The sequence below is a fragment of the Rhinatrema bivittatum genome, chromosome 1 (assembly GCF_901001135.1).
Source record: "Rhinatrema bivittatum chromosome 1, aRhiBiv1.1, whole genome shotgun sequence".
In the NCBI taxonomy this organism is placed as follows: domain Eukaryota; kingdom Metazoa; phylum Chordata; class Amphibia; order Gymnophiona; family Rhinatrematidae; genus Rhinatrema; species Rhinatrema bivittatum.
Window position 1 is genome coordinate 425,311,636 of NC_042615.1, and position 27,194 is coordinate 425,338,829.

Here is a 27,194-nt window from a genome sequence, read left to right on the forward strand (position 1 = left end):
TTTTTTTTTAAACTTAATAAAAATGAGCAAAAAAGAAAGAAGACATTTCCCTGAAATGGCAGCAGGCTCTATGCATCCCTGCAGGGTGAGTGAGCCGGGAACCCTGGCGTCAACCCTGCTAGCCGCCAAGGGGATGAGGGCTAATCAAGGTCCCCGACCTGAACCCTCTGCCTCAAGTACCAAGGGGGATAGTTCGCCTGGGACCTCACTACACCCTGGGAGGCTGGAAAGCTGAATCTTCCTCCTTTTGGATCCTAACTATGCTATTCACTCCTTCAAAATATCTATCTACCAGACTGCAGGTTTTGCACCTCCACCAACTGCTGGAGACAGAGAAATACTGAGTGACTGCAGATGGCACCTCAGGATAAGTAGCAGTGTCAGTCAAAATGTCTCTGTCTCCATCTGCTGGAGGGAAGGCAAAACCCAGGAGTCTGGACTGATCTGGGTACGTACAGGGTACGTAATCAAATTTCACTAACAAATTTTTTAATTTGGTTCTGTGAACATGCTTCCCCAAATTTGAATCAGATGAATTATTTAAGGAAGGGGTTCTAATAATGTTAAAATCATCCCCAGTAATGACATGTCCCTCAAAAAAAAGTATTAAACATTACTTAAGAGAACAAATAAATTCCCCTGATCAAATATTTAACCCAATCTCATTTTAACCTTGAGAAATCTGCCTTCTTTTTCCATCCTGGATATCTACAATTAGATCCTTAGATAATAATATCCCCACTCCACAATATGTTTTCCTTAAAGTAGTGCTTCTCAATCCAGTCCTCTGTGCACACCTACAGTCAGGTTTTTAAGATACCCACAATGAATATGTATGAGATAGATTTGTATACAGTGGAAGCAGTGCATGAAAATCTGTCTCAAGCATATTCATTATGCATATCCTGAAAACCTGACTGGCTTGATGTGTTCCTAAGTCTGAGTTGAGAAGCACTGGCTAACAGTACTGGAAGCTAAAAACATTTAGATTTTATTTCTTAGCAAACTTTCATCTTTTTTCCTAAAATGGGTTTACTGAATAAATAAAATGGAAACATTCAATGTAGCTGCTTCTCGAAATAAAAGTTGCCTTTTCATTGACAAGTTGAGACCTTTATCATTTAAAGAAAGTATTCTAAAAGACCCAATCCTTATACAATTGACAATCAAAACCAAAGCAAATGATTACCCCAAAGAATCACCATATATCATAATGGCACATGTATCTATCCAAATAATAGATCCAGACCATGTTGTTTTGTCATCTGTTTTCAGCAACAAGCATCCCCCAGAAATCTCCCCCTAAACCCCGATTACTCCACCCCCATGGATCTGTAGGCTCACTGAACACAGATCCAATTGAAATGCATGAGGAATAGCGTCAACAATCAAGTGTCTCCCCAGATATATAGAAAGTGGATTGGCCACTGCTGGAAACAGGATGCTGGGCTTGATGGACCCTTGGTCTGACTCAGTATGGTATGTTCTTATGTTCTTAAAGTAAAAACCTTGATCTAACCCAACACAAAATAATCCTAGCCAGCACCCCATTATTATAATCCAAAGGATTCAAATCCCTTTTTTCTCCTTTTCAGGACCCTCCAAAATTCATAATTCCACAAAGAATTGCCATGGATATAGTCAGTCCTTCAAAAATCCAAAAGAAATGACAGTCCCCATAATTAAATTTCTCCAGATGAAGTCACAGTTTCTGTAGATGATGCTGAACCTCCTGAAAGTCAATGCAGTCTACCCTTCCTTTGTTTCCTCGTTGCCATCTAGCAGGAACATTCTGTGATGATGAGGTTGAGGAAAGAGACGGAAAAGTCATTGCCACAACGATTTTAGAACTGGAACAGCTTCCTCAGGTGGTCTTGCTAAAGACATTACACCACTGATAGTAAACTCCAGAGCAACATCAATAGCGAATATTTACCTTTTGTAAAATTGCTGTAACATCTGAGATTTCTATGCTTTTCCAAATGAAAGCAATATTAAAGATTTCCACTTTTTGTCCTGCCCAGTCCAATAAACCCAGCAATCTAGCCTACTATACAAAGGCTTCCTTCATAGAAAGATCATGAAAACATGTCACAAAATTTCTGGGGCTATTATGTTTGGGAGCTCATTGAGCTCTATACGTTCTGACCACTATGATCTCCACATATTTATTGGCGTGATCTCTGGGCACAAGAATATCCTTTCCCATCTGCTTGACCACCTGGATACAGTCAATGTGATCCTCTGATTCAGGAACCTAATTCTCATTATGCCTATGGGACCTATTCTCAAAGTCCTCAGTTTTATCAGCCAGGTCATTGCTCGATTTCTACAACTCACTAATAGCGGTCTGTAACTGCATCATATTCTCCGCTTGGTCCTCAAGCTTCAATTCAGCCTCTTCCACTTGCTGACCTATCTCCAAAATGTCTCTTCTCAGGACATTCACAATCACAAAGATTCTATCTTTGACACCTGAAATATCACATTTCAACGGAGTTCTTCCTGTTGGCAGACTCTCCTGCACTCAAAAGATAAGCGCTCCTGCTCATTTCAACTCTCGCCACATTTTTCTCCTTCACTGCCGCTTGCTGCAAGGCTCACAAAAGCGTTAGAAGGTTCCACATTTTTCAGGTAAGAACATGGTTTTAAACCAGCAAATTTACATCTGGTGGGCATGAGTGGCTAAGTCTCACCTTCCAAGAAGGATTCAGATCATCAAAAGATGGCAGCATATATCCAAATTGTGGATTTTATTCATATAAAGTGGGAAGCTCAGCTCTTAAGCGGCCATCTTGATTGCTGAAGTGACTTCCCCTCCCTTCTGAACAAAAAAGCGATTTAACCAGGCTACAACCCTAACAGCAGCTGTATGGCTGCATTAGGCTGCCATGGTTCTAGTTTTAAAAGCGCTGGGATAATCTATATGGAATGGCGGTTACAACGCTAGCAGCATTGGTACAACTGCATCTAAGGTGGCTAGGGTAACCTGCAGCATGGAGTGACCATGGTTAAAATTAAGCATCAATGAGCATGGGGAGACCAGATTTCTTGAATAGCCACCTCACAAATTTGTGATGGCTGTACAGATTGTTAGAAATGTGGTTGTACTATATGGGCCTGGGTATTGGATTACTTATTGGCTTTGAAAGAATCAAAGAGGTAGACAATGCCTAAAACTGCCTACTAATGAAGGCACCGAAGGCCAGCACTGAAACGGAATTTAAACATACTTGGAATAGATAATAGAGGGCACAGGGTAGAAACCGTGTTTACAGACTAAAATATGGGGAGGGGAAGCAGAAGTGGAAGCTGGTGTTGGTTGGAGCATGGGAATTTAAATAGGCGTCTATCCAAAGTGTTGTAAAACCGGATAGGAAGAATAGACTGGGCAGAGTTGGTTAGTTCAACTGGTCTCTCTCATCATTTATTACATTACTATGTTAAATAGAGCAGATATAAACTAGGATTCACAGAATAGAGACACATAAATCATCGGAAAGCCACACTGCAGATTGGGTTTTGTCCCTATAAGAAGCAGGAATATCTTACTAACTGTCACACTAAAAATCAAATACCCAATATTCACAACACTACATTAAAAATATATACTTTTTAAACAGATGTTTCTAAACCCAGTGTCTTCTAGGGTAAATTATTACAATGTTCATTTACTGTATTCCACAGTAGTCCCCCTATAAACTATACTGAATGTTTTACTTATTAATATTCCTTCTTCCATCATACCTGCAATTTTAAGTAAAGCTTCATGTCTCCCCACTGTGTATTATGAGGGTTCTTCTTTACAATAAATCTCAGCACGGGTTCCCTTTTGTCTAAATCACAGTCTTTGAGCAAGTACTCCTGCTTTGCCTCTGTCCTCGTCAAAAGCCTGTGCTTTCCTTCTGTGTCCCTGAAACAGATTGAAAGGTCCAGTAATTAAGCAGCCAGAGATGTCGCAGAATATTTTCTAAAGCAGATGAGAACAACATTTCAGAAGCATTTGACACGAATGTTATACACACTCAAAGGGGTGAATTTTAAAAGTGTTGCTCAAGTTAATAGGCCCATGTGCTGTGAGTATATGGGCTACACGTGAGCAATGCATATTTTAAAAGTCGCAAATTATATGCATATGCAAACTAAAAAAGGGGGTGGAACTGGGGCATGCCAGGGGCATTCCGAGGCAGGGCCAACAGTTACACATATAAATCCATATTTTAAATCCAGCAGCCACAGTGCATGGCAGGCTGTTAGCCGCGCATGTTTACGTCTGTTCTTGATGACGTGTAAGCCTGCATTAATTTATTTATTAATTTATTTATTTATTTATTTAAACGTTCTTATATACCACCTCCTCCAAAGGTTGGAGCGGTTTACAAAGGAAACTTACATAAAATTATAAAAAGCAATAAAATAAAATAAACCAATAAGAAACATATAAAAATAGATGCAATAAAATAAAAATACATAAAACTAGAAACAACACTGGCTAGATAGAAAAGGGCAGGGAGTCGACAGAGAAAATGAGGAAGCAAAAAAATCCTATGTAAGCAAGTTTGGGAGGTTAAAGGCTAGACAAATCGGAGAAAGCGGATTTGAAAAGGTGTATTTTGACTGCTTTTTTGAATTCTTTGGTATCAGTAATAAGCCAAATGCGAGCAGGAAGAGTGTTCCAGATGACAGGGCCTGCAATAGAAAAAGATCTTTCACGGGTAATAATGAGCCTGGTGGATTTTGGAGAAGGTACCTGAAATAGCATTTGATTTTGAAATCTTAGAGCACGAAAAGGAGTATATAAGTGTAAAGTGGAGGAAGGCCAGCAATTTTTATTATGAATTAAGTTATGAATAATCGTTAGCAGTTTGTACTGGATGTGCCAGTTAATGGGTAGCCAGTGCAGATTACATAAAACAGGGGTGATATGCTCAAATGATTGGATCCTAGAGAGTAGCTTAATGGCAGAGCTTTGTACGAGTTGAAGTGGTCGAAGTGATGTAGTCGGAAAGCCTGCATAAAGAGCATTACAGTAGTATAAATCTTTATTTAGACCTAAATTGACTGGGTGAGGAGTGCAGGCTGAAGAACCAGAGGGGTGTGGATGATTGAGACGAACTGGGAAACTGGTGAATTCACTGGGAAAACTGGAAATGTCCGTCACATGAACATGTTTTAAAATCCACTTACCTGTGCATGTTAAAGCGGACAAAAGTCCTGGGAAGATACGCAAAATACATTTGCTCGACTAATAACTTAAAATTTGGAGCGCACATTCGCTCGGTGGGCAAATTTTAAATCATCTGTGCGCAACTTGTGTGAATGATTTAAAATCCCAGCACATGTGTGCCCGCGCACTTGTTTTAAAGTTACCGTCCCTGATTGCCTTCCCTCTCCAGGTGGAAAGGAGGGCAATATCCTGGGTCACTGAAATTGACGTCTGCATTCAGACGAGAATATCCATCTGAGGCCAAAGGACAGGATCCCAGGCCAAGGAGCTGCATAGTGCAGGTGTTCAAGGGAAAGTCACAGAGGATCCCCAAGTTGCTTGTAACAAAATCTTGGAAGGCAAAGGAGGCCACTAGGTATTTAGGAGCTCTAAGAGATACCTTTTTAGATGTGCGCTGAGTGGCTGTAAACTCTGGTAATTTAACTGTGACATGGATTTTCTTTTTAAATAACTGCTACTATTCTGCCACAGAACATTTTTATTTGTATTGGTAAAATACTATTTCATTTAAATAGAAACATAGAAATGACGGCAGAAGACCAAACTGTCTATCCACTCTACCCAGTAAGCATTCACACTTATTTTTTTCATACTTATAAGGGACAAGAGTAACAGATAAGTAACTTTTTGATTCTATTTCCCTTCCATCCCCGCCATCGATGTAGATAGCAGTGCTGGAGCTGCATCTAAGTGAAGTATCTAGCTAATTGGTTAGGGGTAGTAGCCGCTGTAATAAGCAAGCTACTCCCAAGCTTGTTTACCCAGCCTGTGCAATTCAGTCCTTGTTGGTAGTTGTCTGAATATAAATCATCGTATCTTCATTCCCCCTGCCGTTGAAGCAGTGAGCTATGCTGGATATGCATTGAAAGTGGAGTATCAGGCTTATTTGGTTTGGGGTAGTAACCGCCGTAACAAGCAAGCTACTCCCCTGCTTTTTTGTGAATGCAAATCCTTTTTTCCACATTTCCTCTTGCCGTTGAAGCATAGAGCAATGTTGGAGATGCATTAATCATGTGTATGTTTCTTGAATAAGGATATTAATCTCCAGGTAGTAGCCGTCATTCCCACAAGTCACCCCCATGCGTCTTCTCTTCATTTCTGAGAGACTGAGCTAAATATCCTATTAGGACTAGGAGCTCCACTCCAAACCCCCAACAGGAAGAACTCCCAAGACTGCAACAAATTTGCCAGGACTCAGCGGTACCTAAAGATGGCCTGACTGCAAATCTAGGGAGGACCTTGAAAAATAGGGTTACATACAGTTTCCTATTCTGACATATCCACACATTAAGAAATGTGGAAGGAAGGCAAAGCAATTACCAGCATGGTTAAAAGGGGAGGTGAAAGAGGCTATTTTAGCCAAAAGATCTTCATTCAAAAATTGGAAGAAGGATCCAACAGAAGAAAACTGGATAATGCATAAGCGTTGGCAAGTTAAATGTAAGACATTGATAAGACAGGCTAAGAGAGAATTTGAAAAGAATTTGGCCGTAGAGGCAAAAACTCACAGTAAAAACTTTTTAAAATATATCCGAAGCAGAAAGCCTGTGAGGGAGTCAGTTGGACCGTTTGAGGGGTTAAAGGGGCACTTAGAGAAGATAAGGCCATCGCAGAAAGATTAAACGATTTCTTTGCTTCGGTGTTTACTGAAGAGGATGTTGGGGGGATACCTGTACCGGAGAAGGTTTTCACGGGTAATGGTTCAGATGGACTGAACCAAATCACGGTGATCCGAGAAGATGTGGTAGGCCTGATTCACAAATTGAAGAGTAGTAAATCACCTAGACCGGAAGGTATACACCCCAGGGTTCTGAAGGAACTCAAAACTGAAATTTCAGACCTATTAGTAAAAATGTATAACCTATTATTAAAATCATCCATTGTACCTGAAGACTGGAGGATGGCTAATGTAACCCCAATTTTTAAAAAGGGCTCCGGGGGCGATCTGGGAAACTACAGACCAGTTAGCCTGACTTCAGTGCCAGGAAAAATAGTAGAAAGTGTTCTAAACATCAAAATCACAGAACCTATAGAAAGACATGGTTTAATGGAACAAAGTCAGCATGGCTTTACCCAAGGCAAGTCTTGCCTCACAAATCTGCTTCACTTTTTTTGAAGGAGTTAATAAACATGTGGATAAAGATGAACCGGTAGATGTAGTATATTTGAATTTTCAGAAGGCATTTGACAAAGTTCTTCATGAGAGGCTTCTAGGAAAAGTAAAAAGTCATGGGATAGGTGGTGATGTCCTTTCCTGGATTACAAACTGGCTAAAAGACAGGAAACAGAGAAAAGGATTAAATGGACAATTATTCAGCATCGGTCTTGTTTTTGCTTTTTCTCACATCCGTGGCTACTCTAGACCGATTACCGCTTTGTTTTTTGGATCCCTCCATGATTCCCTCCAGCTTTCTTCACCCACTTTGGGCCATTATTAATGCTGCACTAAACAGGCAATGGGCCATGAGCATCTCCCTTCATGGCTACACAGTCCTGGTCTGTTTATTATGTATCCCATGTTCAATGTATTCACCCATTTTTGTTTGCTGTAATTTCCAGTTGTTGGTTCTCTGTAAACCGAAGCGATATGTACTAGTACATGATCTTCGGTATATAAAAGCCTTTAAATAAATAATTATATTATATTCTCCAAAATAGACTACTGTAATGCTCTCCTCCTTGGCCTCCCCTCCAACCACACCAAACCTTTGCAACTCCTACAGAACGCTGCTGCACACATTCTTTCAAACACTAAAAAAAAGAGACCACATCATACCAACCCTTATCGAGCTTCACTGGCTACCAATACAATCACGTATCCTTTTCAAAACTCTATCCCTCATCCACAAAAGCATTACAAATGGAAACCTTCACTGGCTCTGCCCTCCCCTCCTTCCTCGCTCCTCCACAAGACCCACCCGTCCCGCCCTTCAAGGAACACTCCGCACTCCCTCTATCAAACCCTACAAACTGATCTCCACAATGAATAGAGCTTTTTCCCTCGCTGGCTCTACTCTTTGGAACTCCCTCCCTCCAGATCTGCGCACAGAGACATCCACACCTAAATTAAAAAAAACCTTAAAAACATGGCTTTTTCTACAGGCCTACCCGTCTTCTAATCCCACCACATATGATTGATATCTAAAATCTCTGTGATACAGTCACTGATTATTTTTTGTAATTTTTGTAAATTTGTCTCTTGTTTCTCTTTTAATTATAGTTACTGTTCCATTTAAAGGCCTTGCCTATAAGTTCCAAGTTAATTGTAAACCGATACGCTGTGCAAATGGATGTCGGTATATAAAAATGCCAAATAAATAAATTTAAAAGGTTTTTTGTCTTTATTTTTATAAATCTCTTCTTCCACTGCTGCAGCAAGGAGCACAAGAGGCAGGGGGACAAAATCATGGGGGGGAGGTGAGAGCTAGCAAATGCTGGAGAGTGGATGCTGGGAAGTGAGAGGCAAGATGCAAGGGAAGACATGGATGCTGGGGAATGGGAGAACTGAGAAGCGGGGGGGGGGGGTGGATGCTGGGAATGGGAAACAAGATGAAGAAGGGGGGTGTAGATGCTGGGAAATAAGTGGGTAGAGGCAGAGGATGGATGCTGGGGAAGAAGCTGCTGAGGTTGCATACTGCAGAGGGAGGTGGGGAGGGAATGACAGGAGACAGATACTGGGATTGGAGGTAGGTGGCAGATGGCAAATGATGGGGATGACAGAAATGGAGGGTTGTTGGTGGCAAGGGCTAAGAATGGAAAAGGAGGCATATGGACAAGGAACAATGTGGAGATGGAGAAACAGGTGAAAAAGATGAGGATAGGAGGTGAAGGATTGGAAATGTGGGAGAGACAAGAATAGAATGGAAACACATGAGAAAAGCTAGGAAAGAGTAAAGAGATAGTAATGAAGAGAAACAAGTTGGAAATGAAGGTTACAAGAATGAGGGGAGAAGAAGGGGTTGGGTCCCTGGTGGTGTGTTGTCTGCAGCAGTAAGTAGTGGTGCCGTAGTTGACAGTGGGGAAATGAAGGACTATTGTCTGCCTCCACCACTCACTTGCAAAAATTATGGCACACCTGCACATGCCCCAGAACATTGCCTGTGACACTACAACCAGTCAAGTTTTCAGGATATCCACAATGAATATACATGAAGCTCTATAAGACAAAAAATAAATTAAAATAACCTAACAGTCACTGTATTGGTGCCCCGGAAGAGGAAGTGGTGAGCAGCAGGTGTGTACGCGGGAAGAAGAGACCATGCTAGTGCAGGCAGCATCGGCCCGAAGAAAAGGAGAGAAGCGCGGCCTGAAGGATGAGCAGCGCAGCTCGGAATAAAATAAGGAACAATGTCAAATCTCGTGGCCGATGGGACTCCTTTCTCTGCGAGGACTGAAAATGAAGTAGGTTGCTGCTGCCTTTAGGGTTGGGAGGAGGCTGCTGCCGCCGCCAGTTCGGGGGAGGGGGGAGAGTGAGTGAATGAGCAAGCATGTGTGTTTGAGATCCTGTGAGTGTGTGTGTGTGTGAGTGAGATAGCATGTATGTGAATGATTGAGCGCCTCTATATGTGAAAGAGTATGTGTGTGATTGAGAGCTGGTTTAGGTGAGGGAGCATATGAGTATGTGATTGAGAGCATGTGTGAAAGTGAGAGAAAGAGAGAGCATGTGTGTCTGTGTGTGATTGAGAACTGGTTTAGGTAAGGGAGCATGTAAGTTTGTGATTGAGAGCCTGTGTGTAAATGAGAGAAAGAGAGAGCATGTTTGTAAGCATGTGAATGAGAGTCTGTGTGTGAGAGAAAAAGACAGCATGTGTGTGTGTGATTGAAAGCCTGTGTGTGTAAGTGTGAAAAGATAGACAGCATGTGTGTAAATGTGTAATTAAGAGCCTATATAAGTGAGAGAGAAAAAGCATGTGCATATGTGAGCATTTGAGAGTCAGTGAGCGAGAGGAGAAAGTTGCAAGCAAACCATCCCTCTTCCGTTAATTCAAAACAATCTCAGGGCATCTGGATATCAAACGTTCCCAGGTATGTAGAGCAAAAAAATTTTTGTATCATTATTTTTCATTACTGGGTCTTTGTGTCTGCTATTTTGAAATATTTTATTGGTATCTAGAAATTTTTGATATGAGTTTTTAATTATTGGATATTCCATTCATCAGCTGTTTTGAAATAATCTGTTCTTTTTGTATGGTTTTACTGCTACTGATTTTATATTTCTTGATTTGCTTTATAAGGATGGGTGATGTTTCTTTTTTTCCTTTGTTACACTGCATACAGAGACTATGGCTTGTTGCGTTTTGGACTCTTTATTCTTTGTTAGGTGAGGGTCAGCACATGTGATTCAGGTGAGGTTTCTGCTGGCATGTAGTTTCTGTGTAGGGCTCTATAGCAGCCTGACTTGGTCTGTTTTCCTAATAGGAGGTGTATTGGTGTCTTAAGACCTGGTGTAATATTTTCAGTGTTGCCTTTTCTTAGGTAAGGTGGTTACTGTTTAAGTGCTGGAAATTGGTGCTGTTTTGGTGTGAGATTTTTACTATTTATGCAATTTCTTTTTTTTTTAATTTATTTGTTTATTCATTTTACAACAATCATACAAAGCATCCACTTTGCGAAGAAATATGGTATTGAAATAGAATACAATAAAATACAAAAAGAATAAACACATATGGTAACAAACAATACCCATTAGACCACATACCGTGGGGAGGAGGGTTTCAGCAAAATAGGAGATACAAGCAAATAAAAAAAGGAAATGGCACAGCTTTCAAGCACTACTATATCATTATAGGATGATTTCCAAGCAGTTACGTGTTACCAGACTGAAACATAGCCTTCTTAGAATCTATGAAGCTTTTTAGCTGTTCTGGTACAAAAAATATATAACTCTCTCTATTATCCTTTGCAGTGCACTTACATGAAAATCTTAGAAAGAAGGTTGCACCAATGGCTAGGGTTTTTCATGATTTTTTTGCCCCATAAATAATGCATTAGAATTCCTGAAATAACTCTGGCCCCCGCAAGAAGTGCTGTCCCTGAGCACTGCCGGATCGTCAACTGCCTGGGTAAGACTTGGGGAGCCGAGGGATACAATCTTATCTTCCCCTTCCTCTTTGCAGGCATTTTTCCAAATTTAGAAGGACATTCTTAAAAAGAAATCTTGCGAGCGAGCAGAGCTGTGTCCGGGTTAAGCTGCCATCTTGGCTCCTCCCCGGGAGGAACTATGCTTTTGTCACTATTTATGCAATTTCTGTTCAGCAGAATACGTATCTTTTCCTTGTGTCATTCCTAACAATAAAAATAATACTGGACCTTTATTTTTTATTTCCACTGTGAATTGTAATGAGCAGTGTGTCACACATGTGAGCGTGGCCTGTCAGGTGTGTCACGATGGGAAAAAGGTTGAGAACCTCTGGTCTAGATGCTTGTATACGAGATATCTGTAATGAATAGTAGAATATGTGTCATGGAAGTTTAATTTTTTAGCTATCCATACCTAGTTAAATATTTTTGATTTACCTGGGGATTATTTTGGCAATTTACTCATTGTGGTGTGGCAAACCAAGACCCACCTTCTTCAAATTCAAGTAAAAGTGGTGGAGGAGTAGCCTGGTGGTTAAAGCAGTGGACTGAGAATCGGGGTTCAAATCAGCCGATACACCATGTGATCTTGAGCAAGTCACTTCACCCTCCACTGCCTCAGGTACCAAATTAAATTGTAAGCTCTCTGGGGACAGAGAAATACCTGCTGTATCTGACATGTAACTTGCCTTGAGCTTGGGTTTGGAAAGATGAGTAATAAAATCCAAAATCAGCAACATAAAAAAACCCCAGGAAAAAAAACCCCATAAAATATCAAGATTCTTCATATTAACATTGACAATGCCCCTTTCACAAATGACCTCTTGTGCATTTAAAAGGAAAGGAAAAGAAGCCAACCATTTTTTTTTAATAAAAATATTTTTTTTTAAAAATATTAGCAGTAGATTTGTTTATACCCAGCAAGCAGAAGTAGAACATCAAATGCAGAAAAAAGTAAATGCATTTTAAGGGGAAACCTCACCGCTTAACTTGAGCTAACAGGGCCAATTCTACCTCATAAAAATTACTTTCTTCTCAGATATATGAAATTTTAGAGGTGTATAGCAGCAGGGAGCATTTCAATAGTACTGCTTAATAAAATTAAGTCTTGGATGGTACAGCTCCAGATATTTTTAAGAACAGACAACAAATCTCACCTGCAGTTATCACACACTGACAGATCAAAGTGATTACTGAGGTAGGAATCCATGAATTCTCGGCTACATTCTTCACAAATTATGTAATCGAATTCCAGCACAGGACCTGTTGGAAAAGACGTTTTGTTTCATTTCCGTGTCCATGTTAAACGCAGGCATGCTCTTCACATGCTTATCATCTATGTTTTGCTGTGCATGAGAATGTACATTTTACCCAGTACTACACAAACGTCTGATACCAATAATGACAACCCCTCTCACCCAATTCCTCGGACTATCCTTATTCTCTCTAACACTCTTTAACGCTCAATCAATCTCAAAAAAAACTCACATAATCAATGACTATCTCCAGGACACACAACCGGATATATGTGCTATGACAGAAACATGGTTGAAACCCACAGACCTACCTCTAATTAACCAACTACCCATTCACATCTACGACATCTACTCCATACCCAGACCCAAAAAAAGAGGGGGAGGACTTTGCTTAGCTGCAAAGAAGGAGCTCAGACTAACCCTACAGACCACTATTCACTCCTCTCGACTGGAATTTGCCCTCTTCAGCTCTAAACAGCTCCAAATTTGTTTAATATATGCCCCTCCCGGTCTCCTGGATTCAGATCCATCACCACTCATTGAACTCATCGCCAAACACCTAAAAAATGACACCCCAGCTGTCATCCTAGGAGACTTTAACATTCACACAGACGTGATCCCTTTATCCGCCAATTGCGATATGCTACTATCTTCTTTTAAGGCTATGGGCTTCTCTCAAATTGTTAAAGGTCCCACGCACAAAGCAGGGCACACTCTGGACCTTATATTCATCAACTCAGGCCTTTCACAATCTTCCCCACCACAATGCTCCCCTATCCCATGGTCAGATCACCTGATGATAACAACTAATCTCTGTATCAAGGACAACCCCATATCTCCAAACACCAAAACCACAATTCACTACAGGAACTCATGCTCTAGAGAGGACCTCACCTCTCTCCTATCTTCGGAACTCGCCAATCTTGACCTTTCAGACGCAGAAACAGCCACCTCGTCATGGCACAACATTACGAACAAGGTGGCAGAAAAACTTTGCCCTCAAAAAACCAAAGAGATCAACCCAGCCTGCAAAACCAAAAACCATGGTTCACGCAGGAACTAAAAACCATCAAATTAGAATTGAGAAAAAAAGAACACGCATGGCGGAGGAATCCTTCCAACACTACACTGAATGAGTACAAAACCCTCATGCACAACTACAGAAACAACATCCTTCGCACAAAGAGAGATTTTTATGCCCACAAAATTCACAATTTTTCCTTTGATCCCAAAGCACTGTTCACATATGTCTCAGAGCTCACAAAACCCACCTCACCAACTATCCCAGATGATCAAGCACAATCAAGATGCACAGAGCTTGCTCAATTTTTTGAAAACAAAATTCTCAAGCTAATGGCCCCTCTGGCAACCAGTAACACAGTACCTCCTTCTATCATCACTCCTTCACGCAACCAGAACATAAACCTAGATTCATTCGAACCTATCTCCTCACTTGAAATCGAAATGACTCTCAAAAAGATGAAACCCTCCACTCACCCGACAGATTCCATCCCTTCTAAACTCCTACTCACCATTCCGAACATCATAGCGAAGCCCTTAGCAGAGATAATTAATAGCTCGCTAACCCAAGGACTAGTACCAGACATCCTGAAACTAGCCACCCTCAAACCTCTCCTCAAAAAACCCAACTTGGACCCTACAGACCCAGCTAATTTTCGCCCCATAGCTAACCTTCCATTTGTAGCCAAACTTATGGAGAGGATAGTCAACAAACAGTTATCTGAATACCTAGAAGAGCATAAAATACTCACAACAGCCCAATTCGGATTCCGCAAATCCCTTAGTACAGAATCCCTCCTAACCTCTCTAACTGACAGAGTCCTCGTAGGTCTGGAGAAAAAGACCCCATACCTCCTGATTCTCCTCGACCTATCAGCTGCATTTGATACCGTAAAACACTCTATCCTGATCGACCGGCTCTCAGACATAGGCATCTCAGGATCAGCCCTGGAATGGTTCAGATCCTTCCTACACAATAGGACTTTCAAGGTCAGAATCAGCAACAAGGATTCCCTCCCGGTCAAATCCTCTTTCGGAGTTCCCCAAGGATCCTCTCTCTCCCCCACCCTCTTTAACATCTATCTTCTCCCCCTATGTCATCTACTCTCAAGTCTTAAGGTCACACACTTCATATACGCAGACGATGTTCAGATTCTGCTGCCAATCACTGACTCCATCTCCAGCACCATCAACTTCTGGAACAATTGTCTACAGTCCATAAACTCACTCCTATCTAGCCTTAACCTAGTACTTAATACGTCAAAAACAGAACTTTTGCTTATCACTCCAGATGAGAACCTTCAGCCTACCAACAACCTAACCTCACCACCAATGATCAATTCCACTCAAGTAAGAGACCTGGGGGTCACCTTAGACAAAAGGCTGAACCTCAAAGAATTTGTCAAGAACACAACGAAAGAATGCTATTATAAACTACATATTCTGAAAAAGCTGAAACCTCTCCTGCATTTTCAGGACTTCAGAACAGTCCTCCAAACAATACTATTTTCCAAGATCGATTACTGCAACTCTCTGCTTATAGACCTTCCAACCATAACCACAAAACCTCTACAAATGTTGCAGAACTCCGCCGCAAGGATTCTTACTAACACCAGCAGAAGTGAACACATAACACCCATACTAAAACACTTACACTGGCTCCCCATCAGATCCAGAATCATTTTCAAAGTGCTAACTATAACACACAAGAACATCCATTCACAAACGTCGCTAGATCTAAGCCTTCCACTTCGCCTACACGAGTCTTCAAGACCAATCAGAAACAGATACTTAGGCACCTTACACGTACCTTCAGCCAAGTCCTCACTCAAGAAACGTGCATTCTCGACTGCCAGCCCCCTTCATTGGAATGCCCTCCCCACGGACATTCGCCTCGAAACGTGTACTCGAACATTCAAAAAGAAACTCAAGACCTGGCTCTTTACAAAAGCCTACACTTAAAGGTCTAGCTCAGAACCACATCCCAGAACTTGAATCATTCTCGCTTTTATAATCATATCAAACAACTCCTAATTTTTATCCTTGGTCTCACAATTCCAAATCATTAAATATTTGAGCATGCTACACCAATACCTCTTAATCCAGATGTAACCTCAGTTTTTGAAGTCTTCAGTTTTTGAAGTCTTCACTCCTATAGAAATAACCGCCAGTTCTTATTTACTTAACCCTATTCTGTAGACGTAAACTTTTCATGAAGACTGTAATCTGTAAACACCTGTATTTATTATAAGAATTTGTATTTACTATTTATATTTATTATTTAGCCATTAACATTGTTCTGTTACCACTTGGTACTATTTCTCTCCTTTACCTCAAACTCTAAGTTCCTACTAAGTTAGCCATGTTATTTATACCCAATTGTTGGATGTAATTGTATATTTGTTTAATTGTTCAATCTGTTTGATGTAATTTTCTGTTCCTTGTTCTGTGTAAACCGAAGTGGTATGCACAAGTGCATGAACTCCGGTATATAAAAGCCTATAAATAAATAAATAAATAAATAAATACTACTCAGAATGAAGACACTCTAAGTACAGCAGAGTAGAAACATGAATGGAACACATGCTAGATAAAAGCTACTTTCCTAAAAGTTTCCATTATAAGAGAAATGCAGGCTGCCAACATAATTCTGGACATTATTACCCTGGACAGAAGCACTCTATTACTAATAAGATGATGATGATGATGATCCAAAAGGAGAAATTACTACTTACCTGGTAATTTCCTTTCCTCTAAGGAAGGCAGACCAATTCCCACATGTGGGTTATGCACTTCTATCAGCAGATGGAGATGGAGATGGAGTAAGAGCTGATGTCACAGATATATAGCTCTGCACCGACATCAGTCTTCCAGTATTCTCTGAAAAAGCCAAACTGTGGACAAACTGATTATACTTGAAAATGATTATTAACAATAGGTTGCTCATGCTTCCAACCAATTGAGAACATTAAGGGGTAGATTTTAAAAAAGTGCGCCTTCGCGTACTTTTGTTGGCGCATCAGGCGCAAACAAAAGTACGCTGGATTTTAGTAGATACGCGCGTATCCACTAAAATCCTGGATCGGCGCGCGCAAGGCTGCCGATTTCGTGTAGCCGGCACGTGCCGAGCCGCGCAGCCTACCTCAGTTCCCTCCGAGGCCGCTCCGAAATCGGAGCGGCCTCGGAGGGAATTCTCTTTCGCCCTCCCCTCACCTTCCCCTCCCTTCCTCTACCTAACCCACCCCCCCGGCCCTGTCTAAACCCCCCCCCCTACCTTTGTCGGGGGATTTACGCTTCCCGGAGGGAGAAGTAAATCCCCGCGCGCCAGCGAGCCGCTAGCGCGCCGAGACGCGACCCGGGGGGCGGTTCCAGAGGGCGCGGCCACGCCCCCGGACCGCCCCGGGCCAAAACCACGCCCCCAGGCCCGCCCCCAAAACGCTGCGTCCCGCTCCCAAAACGCCGCGCCGATTGGCCCCGCCCCCGACACGCCCCCTCGAAAAACCCCGGGACTTACGCGAGTCCCGGGGCTCTGTGCGCGCCGGCAGGCCTATGGAACATAGGCCTGCCGGCGCGCAAGGCCTTGCTCGCGTAAATCCGGGCGGATTTACGTGAGCAGGGCTTTTAAAATCCGCCTCTAAGTGCAGATGAAAGAATTAATGTTCACTAAACTGAGGGACCGGTTAAAACACTTACCAGTCCTCCAACTAATACAGGAACACCACCCTACAATATCCACACCTAAAGAGCGAACCAAAGGCAAAAGTCAGCAGCCGAGGGCGGATCGGGGATTGGACTGCCTTCCTTAGAGGAAAGGAAATTATCAGGTAACTAGTAATTTCTCCTTCTTCTGCACTCAGGCAAGCCAATCCCCACAGGTGGGATGTACCAAAGCTACTCCCGAACAGGGCAGGAAGTTGCCCACAGTCTAGTTAACACTGCATATGCGAAAGCTGCGCCCTGCAGAGCCTGAACATACAAGTGGAAAGCTTTGGAAGGTATGTAAGAAACATCCCATCGCTGCCTGGGAAAACTCGTCTGGAGATGATAATCAAGGCTCCGCCCACAATAGCACCTGAGCCCTAGTGGAATGCGCTCTAAGTCACTTAGAGAAAGGAATCTCGGCAACCATACAGGTAGCCACGATGACATCCTTTTTCCAACAGGCTATAGTTGCCCGCATTACCAGCTCCCCTTGTTTACCTCCACCATGGAGCAGAAACAATTGATCAGACATCCTGACATGTTTAGTAGCCTCCAAATATCACCTTAGATGTCGCTCAACATCCAAGGCACGCATGAAATAATAATCACTCATCTCTATTCCTGGATAAACATGGTCAGGAGAAATAGACAGATTCAAATGAAACTTCAAAAGCATTTTCAGCAACAGAAAGTACAGTCTGCAACTGCACTGCTCCGGAGTCACACACAGAAAAAAAAAACTGTCCTCAAGGAAAGTAGCTTCAAGGAGAGGCTACAAAAGTCTCAAAAGGCAGGGCCCACCAAGAATCCAGAACCAGATTAAGGTTCCACAAGGGCACCGGTAGCCACTAGAGAGGATAAAGATTCTTAACTCCCTTCAAGAATCAAGACACATCCGGAGGGGAAGGCCAAGGTCCTCCATCAACTTGTGAGGACCTTGGCCTTCCCCTCCGGGAAGATGAGAGCTGCCAGTTGAAACTTCCAAACATTAATGGAATTTCCACTTTGAGTGGCTGAAAACCTCGCACCAAGCCTTGAAAAAACTCCAAACACTAACATAAACCAGTGACAAAGAAAAATGTTTCAACCTGGCACAAGGTGGAATCACTGCAGCAAAATAACCATGCTTCAATAAATGAAGGACATAACCGACCCAGATCATCATGTAGAATCGGACCTTGTGCAACAGATCTGTCCAGGTCACACGCTTGAGAGGACTGCCCACCAGCAGTCTATGCAGATGGGAATACCACAGCCTCCGGGCCAAGCTGGAGCCACCAGAAACACGTGTTTTGGTTTGTCTTGCAATCTTCTGCACAATCCTGCCTAATAGTAGCCATGGGGGAAAGGAATATAGCTCCCCATCCCGTTGTCCCACTAGAACAAGAGCATCAATATGCAGAGCTTGGGATCCTGCCTGCAAATGAAAAACCTTGGAACCATGAGTTGGCTGAAGTCGCCCGCAAATCCAGAAGGGTGACCCTAGCATGCCACCATGAGCAGAAAGCCTTGGCCGAAAACTCCCACTCTCCAGGACCAAGCTCTGACTAATGAGAAAGACGGCCCTTTCCGGCAATGTAGAAGATGGATATGTCCAGAAGATATTGCTCTACCCATACCATGAGGGCATCCATTTGCTCTAACACCTGAAGGCTGGCTTGAGGAAGGATGTATGCCACCATGGGCGCATTTTATGACATTATCCCAGCCATCCGAGCTTCTAGAAGCTCGACGAATCACAAGCACGCCAGCCAAACTGCACGTGTTTCCAACTGATTGAAGCTCCTCAGCGCTCCAGCAAACTGTATTACCAATCTGGTGACTCCAAAGAAACTCTCTTCCTGAGACGATCTGTTTGCAACCGCCACTGCAAGTGGATGCTCACTTCTAATGGCAAGAGAAGCCTCACCATGTAGTCCTGAGACTGTGGACCCTACCTGGAAATTGCGCTGAAGAGGCAACCTGTATGCCTTCACCTAGGGGGAACTCCCAACTTGGCTGCCATCGAATCCAAGGCCTGTAAATAAGGTCACACTGACAGGCAAATAGATCTACTCAGGATCTGAACTGGAGCAATTAAGTTTTTGAATGCGACTCTCTGGCGAAACACTCAGCCCTACTAGAAAACGACAGGGATGCCAAGATACTCCAACATCTGAGGCAGTTATAAGGCCTAGCTCTCTTTCAATGCAGATACTGGGAACCAAGACGCCATCCCTGTGGAAGGACACCACTATCACCACCATGACCTTAGAGAAGGTCCTGGGCGCAATGGCCAGCTGGAAGGACAGGGCCTGAAACTAATGATGTTCCAGAACAGCACACCGCAGGCACCATTTATGTTCCAGATGAATGGGAATATGGGGAAATGCCTCCCTCAGATATAGAAATGGGAGAATTCCCTTGATTGCACTGCCATTATTACGGCGCACAGAGTTTCCATACAGAAATGAATCACCCACAAATGCCTCTTGTGGAACAGCGTCCTGTATTTTCTTGCGATTCAGAAACAGAAATTTTGGCCTTCAAGTCCAACTTTGCGAAAAAGCCACTTTTCTGGTAACATTTGCCTCAGAATATGATATGGGTATTGTAATGAAGAATTTCTTTAAAAATATGACAACCCATTTTATGGGGCTCCGGTAAGAATGTTTCCGAACCTTGCTCGTGTAACGCAGCAAAGAAGAAGGGAATTCCTTTCCTACACATCACAAGTTAAAGCTATGGGTTATTCTTTTGTTTGGAGATACCCCTGCAGATGCATTGTGAAGCAACAGAATGAATGTTTCATTTTCTATTATCCTGAACAGCTTAAATCGTTCATAAATTCTAGGATGATTACTGTAATATCTCCTAGTTAGTACTAAGTTGGGATCATAAAGAATGTATTGTTGTCAATTCACGTTAAGCTATTTCTTTTTATATATAACAAAAATGTTTGAGTTACTTAAAATTCTCCTGTATATTTGCCCCCTTTATACATTTAGGGAGGAACTTATATCAGGGTTATGATTTCTTTGTTATGTTGTGCGCCCCATCCTTAAAAAAAAGAATTCGGACCCGTCTATTTTGAACAATTATCGGCCGGTATCTAATCTTTCTTTTTTGGCCAAATTAATAGAAAAAACAGTTCTGAAGCAACTAAATCATCATCTTGAAAGTAATGATATTTTATATCCCACACAATTTGGTTTTAGACGTCATTTTAGCACTGAGACCCTGTTGTTATCTCTCTCAGATACTGTGTTAAGAGGAATGGATCATGGGAAGGCCTACTTGTTGATTTTATTAGATTTAATCGGCAGCTTTCGATACTGTGAATCACCAATATTTGATTACGAGACTAACTGAAATAGGAGTGTCAGGAACAGTCCTGAAATGGTTTGCATCTTTTTTGTCCAACCGTTTCTTTCAGGTACAGAATACATGCTCCAGTAAAATGGACTTAAATATAGGTGTTCCACAGGGTTCTGCGCTGTCACCCCCATTGTTCAATATTTATATGTTGCCAATTTGTCGGTTACTATCAGGTTTGGGTCTACAATATTTTTTGTATGCAGATGACATCCAAATTTTATTGCCAATAGAAAATTTGGTAGAAGAGACATGTAAACTTCTTTCAATATATCTGAGGGCAATTAAACAGGTCCTTGATCAGTTGAAACTTGTACTCAACATGGAAAAAACGGAGATTATAATATTAGAGAGAAAGATCTCCCCTAGGGACATAAGCCAGATAAAACTTCAGGATAACATCACCTTACAATTTTAAGAGACAGTTAGGGATCTAGGATTTATAATCGATCCAGAATTTTCTTTTAAAAAACATGTCCTTGCAAAAGTGAGAGAGGGTTATGCAAAATTATTGATGTTAAGAAGATTAAAGCCACTATTGGAGACAAACGATTTTCGCACAATATTACAGACCCTAATCTTTGGAAGCTTGGACTATTGTAACTCCCTCTTGTTGGGACTGCCTGCATCCACTATTCGACCATCTACCTCCCCATCTGGGGGGTCCTGCGGGGCCGATTCCCCAGTCCCCAACATCGGATCTACTGCCATGGGGACCAAAGTGGGAGGGGGGGGAATCCTCTTCTTGCTCAGAGTGTCGCGAGTCACCCTCCTCCCCCCGTGGGGAGAGGGCCACCCCCGATGGGCCTTCCAAACCGGAGCAGTCTGGGCACAACAACGTAGAGTTCAAATTCTGCCCGCGTGCCCCACAACAGCGGCAGACCGCCGATTTTCGCGGCGCCATGCCGGGCCGCGTAGCCACGCGGTCAGAGCAGCTGAGGGAAGAAAAAAATAGGCCAGAGACCTGCAGCCGTGCGAACGCCGCTGGCAGCGCAAGAAAAAAAAAATAGAAAAACAAGGCTCCGCGAGGAACCGCGCTGTTCAGCCACCCGGGTGCTGAAAACGCGGCCTGGACCCGGTACACACACTGCCTACTTTCACTGTCAACCCATTGCCCTGGGAGAGGAAGGAAATGAAACTGTGATGGCTCAAAGCTGTCCTCACAGCCTGCTGCACAGCAGGCTCCCCCGGTGCAGACTCCTTACCTCAGACTGAAGAGACTTTTTTATTTTTTAACTAACTTTAAACAACTAAACTACTGAAGCCTGCACTAACAGGGGTCGAGGGAGCAGCTTCGGGGGTAAGAAGACCAGGAGCCCCCAGCCTGTACACCCCGGGACAGAGCAGGCGAAACTCCAGCAGGTGGTAAGGTGCATCTTCTGCAGTCTTAGTTTTTTTCAGGGTAGTTAGGAAATTTATTTTATTTTTCCCTCTCGTTTGCTTCCTGAGGTGTTAGGCACCTTCGTGGGCCATCCCTCAGTGGTTTCCTAACTACCCTGAAAAAAACTAAGACTGCAGGAGATGCACCCTACCACCTGCTGGAGTCAGAGAAATACTGGGGGACTGCAGGTGGCACTCACGTTATGTAGCAGTGCCCAAAGTTCTAATTGTTCTCTGACTCCACCTGCTGGTAGGGATACACAACCCACTTTTCTGGACTGATCTGGGTATGTTCAGGAACTGCCCTAACCTCTTCAGCCTCTCCTCATAGGGGAGCTGTTCCATCCCCTTTTTCATTTTGGTTGCCCTTCTCTGTACCTTCTCCATCGCAATTATATCTTTTTTCAGATGCGGCGACCAGAATTGTACACAGAATTCAATGTGCGATCTCACCATGGAGCAATACAGAGGCATTATGACATTTTCCGTTCTATTAACCATTCCCTTCCTAATAATTCCTAACATTCTGTTTGCTTTTTTGACTGCTGCAGCACACTGACCCAACAATTTTAAAGTATTATCCACTATGATGCCTAGATCTTTTTCCTGGTTGGTAGCTCCTAATATGGAACCTAACATCGTGTAACTACAGCAAGGGTTATTTTTCCCTATATGCAACACCTTGCACTTGTCCACATTAAATTTCATCTGCCATTTGGATGCCCAATCTTCCAGTCTTGCAAGGTCCTCCTGTAATGTATCACAGTCTGCTTGTGATTTAACTACTCTGAATAATTTTGTATCATCCGCAAATTTGATAACCTCACTCGTCGTATTCCTTTCCAGATCATTTATATATATATTGAAAAAAAACCGGTCCAAGTACAGATCCCTGAGGTACTCCACTGTTTATCCTTTTCCACTGAGAAAATTAACCATTTAATTCTACTCTCTGTTTCCTGTCTTTTAACCAGTTTGTAATCCACGAAAGGACATCGCCTCCTATCCCATGACTTTTTAGTTTTCTTAGAAGCCTCTCATGAGGGACTTTGTCAAACGCCTTCTGAAAATCCAAATACACTACATCTACCGGTTCACCTTTATCCACATGTTTATTAACCCCTTCAAAAAAATGAAGCAGATTTGTTACACTGAATATCACTTAAATGTGAGAATAAAAAAAAACCACAGTTGCAAAGGCTCAAAGAAGACAATTTGAATTTTGAAAATTTGCTATTCATTTGCAAGGATAACGTAGTATAAACTTAGTATAACATGTCAAAGCCTCAGATCTCATAGATAAAAATGTTTTCTCCTTTCCTGTGTTACCCAAGTGATGTCTGGATAAATCCAGACCTTCTGACCATGAAATAGTGAGCTCCTATTTCTAAAGAAAAATCTAAAAGTTGTATTATCATCATTCACAAAGGCAAAGCTCACTGACAAAGTCCCTCTTTGTACAATTTTGATCTCCTGTGACAATTCCAAGACATCAGTAAGATTCATAGATTGTTGAACTTGAGGATCACTTCAAGGTATCTCAATAGGATTCTGAGGCAAATAATAAGCCTTGGTGACTAAAGGCATAGCTTCAGATGGTATCTTAAGGATGTTAATCAAATAACTCTTGAAAATATACATTATAGGTAGCATCTTGATAACAGGAAAATTCAAAACCCTAAGATTAAGGTTTCTTATTTTCAATTGTACCAGATTTTATTGAATTTTTTCTACTGATATTTTTTTTCAATAGAATTTAATCTTGTTTCATGTTGTGAAGCCATTTTTTCTATATTAATACTATGTTTATTAGTATCTAAATAGACTTGAGTTAATGTAGCAATTGCAGATTCTATTGATACCAATGCATTCCAAACACTGTCAAGTGTTATAACTGCCAGTTTTGACAATAATGTACCTAGTGCTGCCACATTCACACCACTTTCAGTGAGTAGAGTGTTAACGTCCCAAATCGGATCCAGCGTTGAATTGGCCACTGGGATTTGTTCAGAAAAAAACCCAGATACTTCAGAAGAAATTTCTTTAGCAATATCCCCGCTAGCTATAACCGCATTGGAGCAGTCTCCCATGGCTTCTGCTTCTTTCCCCTGTGATACAGGTCTCCCCATAGAACAAAGAATGGGGACCGTAACTGGTAAAATATATGCAGGGCTCCGTCCACTGGGAGGGGAAGGTACCTCTGGCGCACTGGGACTGAGCGAGATCTCCTCGGCCAGTGGGAGTGGCGTTCATTCTATGTCCCCTCCCGCAGTGGCCCTCGCTCCCAGCAAGATTGGCGTGGAAGAAAAGAAGCTCTTGATCCTTGACTGATTTTGATCCAAGTCATCAGATACAGGTAGGCTCTCCCGGAGCTTTGCTTTCCATTTAGTGTGTGGCATTGGAAGGAGGAAAAGGCAACAAAGTCATTCATAAAAAGGCAACGGGAGAGAGAGCATTCTGATCCAGCTCCTCAGTCATCTGCCATCTTGGCCAGGCAATGGAATTTAAATATGATTGAGACACATATAGAGGGCTGTGGTAGGAAAAGGTTGAAAGGTCAGGGAGAGCTGAGGCTGATTTAAGTATGGGAATTTATATGCTTGTCAACCCAAAATGGCAGAGCATTAAAAAGGAACCCAACTTGGCATACTGGGAGGCCAACTGGTTTTTATCTGCTGTCATTTACTGTGTTCAAAGAATTTTAACACAGTTCTGTTTCACAACTTCATAAGAACATTAAAAAAGTGCCATGCTGGGTCAGGTCAAGGTCAATCAAGCCCAGCATTCTGTCTCCGACAGTGGCCAGACTGGGTCACAAGATCCCAGCAGATCCCCAATAGTTGATTATTTCTTGTATCTCACTCCCAGGGATAAGTGCTGGCTTTCCCGAGACTACATAGTTAATAACTCTTTATAGGCTTTTCCCTCAGGAACTTACCCAATCCTCTTTTGAACCCCCCTATGTTAGTAACCTTGACCAGCAACAGATTCATAAACTGATTGTGCATGGAGTAAGAAAATACTTCCTATGATTTCTTTCAAATCTGCTAATTGCTAGTTTCTTGGAGCGTCCCCTAGTCCTAGTGTTACTTGAAAGGGTAAATATCCATACCCTATATACCCATTCCATCCCATTCAATTTTATAAATGTCAATCATGTTCCCCTTTCGTCACCTCTTTTCTAAGCTAAAGAGCCCTAATCTGTCTGGTTTAAGTAAGATTTTCCACCTCCTTTATCATTTTTGTTGCCCTTCTCTGTACCTTTTCTATCAGGCCATTCAATAAGAAGCACGGGAGAAGGGGTGCTCCGTGATGAGCGCCCGCTCTCCCAACGCACTCCCAGCCACCTCTCCTGTATTTAAATGAGGGGCAGCACTGAAAAGGAGGCGCAAGGGACAATAGCACATCTCTAGTGCCTCCTTGGTCCAGGAGAGATGGCTGTCAGCAGGTTCAGGAAACAGACGCTCAATTTTACGAGCGTCGGTTTTCCAAACTCGCTGACAGCCATAGTTTAGGAAAACGGACACTGGTAAAACTGAGTGTCCATTCCTTTAACCTGACTGGCTGGCACATTTTTTTTTTAATTATTATTATTTTTTTTTATTATTATTATTATTTTTTTTTTTTTAACAATTTTGGTTCCTCCGACTTAATATCGCTAGGATATTAAATCGGAGGGTATACAGAAAAGCAGTTTTTTCTGCTCTTCTGTTCACTTTTCAGGCTGCTCAGAAATTAACACCTGTACATAAAATGTGTGGATTGGCAGCACATTTTACTTTCAGTATCCCAGGTGACTAATAGCCTCATCAACATGCATTTGCACGTGATGAGCTCTATTAGTTTCCAGGGGGGGGGTTGGCCATGCATTTTCGGCAAGCTAAACCCCTTACAGTATAAGGGGTAATGGACGTGCGTCAAAAACATGCAGCCAACCGCGTGTTAAACAGTGCATTCGGCTGAGCGCATGTTACAGAATTGGCCTGTATGTCCACTATGTTTACATGCAGTTGTACCATGGATCTAAACAAAGGCATTATAATATTCTCAGGTTTGCTCTCTATTCCTTTCCAAATAATTCCTAACATTTTATTTGCCTTTATGACCACTGTCATACACTGAGCCAAAGATTTCAAGGTATTGTTCGCAAGGACTCTTGAGGTCCTTTTCCTAGGTGATGATTCCCAACATGGAAACCCAGCATCAATAAATGTAAGTGGAATTATTTTTCCCCAATGTATGTTACTTTGCACTTGTCCACGTTAAATTGCATCTGCTATTTAGAAGCCAAGTCTCCTAGTATCACAAGGTCCTTCTGCAGTTCTTCAGGATCTGCTGCTGTTTTAACAACTCACAACAATTTTGTGTCATCTGCAAATTTGATCACCTCACTCATTCCTTTCTCTAAATCATTTATGAACATGCTAAATAGCACAGGTCCCAATACAGATCCCTGGGCACTCCACTAATGACCTTTCTCCATTTAGTCCTACCCTCTGTTTCCAGTCTTTTATCCAGTTATCAATCCACAACGTTGACTCTTCTTCTGATCCCAGTTTCCTGAGGAGTCTCTGAGGGACTTCGGTAAATACTTCAAATAGCTTCTATTCCCCTGATGAAGTGACTAGAAACACATACTTTTAAAAAGACAGCTTACCAAAGCTGATCTCTCCAAACCAAAGATACAACCAACTGAAGGAAGTGAGTCCAGGTTACCTGCACAACCCCTTCCATTAGTGACTCGCTTTCACACTGCTGCTTTTGTAAAATGATGGTGTTAACTAGGCTGTGTCTTTCTCACTAGTGCTATATCTGTCATTCCATTATTTTGCTTGACCACGATGCCTCTCCCAATAATGAGAAAAACAGCCATAATCCCTCCCCCCAAAGAAAAGACTCCACATTAAAACTGTCAAACTGTCCTTCATCTTCTGACCCATGTAGTTCAGTCTCATAATTTTGTTTTTAAGTCCAGTCCATACAATAAAATACATATAAGCAGCTATGGATGAGATCAGCTATTTTCTGTTGCAGAGTTTGTCACACATTTTACCTGGTTGTTCCACAATTTTTTCTATCCGTTGTTCCTCTATTTCCTCCTCCTCCAGGAAAAAGCCACCTCCTGTGTCTATAATCTTCGGTGGAGCTTTTGCATTAGTTATTCCTGAAAATAATTA

At 42.2% G+C, this 27,194-nt stretch overlaps 1 protein-coding gene across 4 annotated transcripts in view; it reads right to left on the bottom strand.

The window, feature by feature from the left end:
* Window positions 1-27,194, bottom strand: part of XPA (XPA, DNA damage recognition and repair factor) — a 46,286-nt gene that overhangs the window by 13,754 nt on the left and 5,338 nt on the right. For all 4 annotated transcript variants that reach the window (XM_029603654.1, XM_029603682.1, XM_029603661.1 and 1 more), the window contains exons 2-4: window positions 27,071-27,181; window positions 12,463-12,568; window positions 3,748-3,913 (exon numbers count right to left, since the gene is read on the bottom strand). In XM_029603654.1, the coding sequence (XP_029459514.1) occupies window positions 3,748-3,913; window positions 12,463-12,568; window positions 27,071-27,181 (383 nt within the window). The remainder of the gene's footprint in view (window positions 1-3,747; window positions 3,914-12,462; window positions 12,569-27,070; window positions 27,182-27,194) is intronic.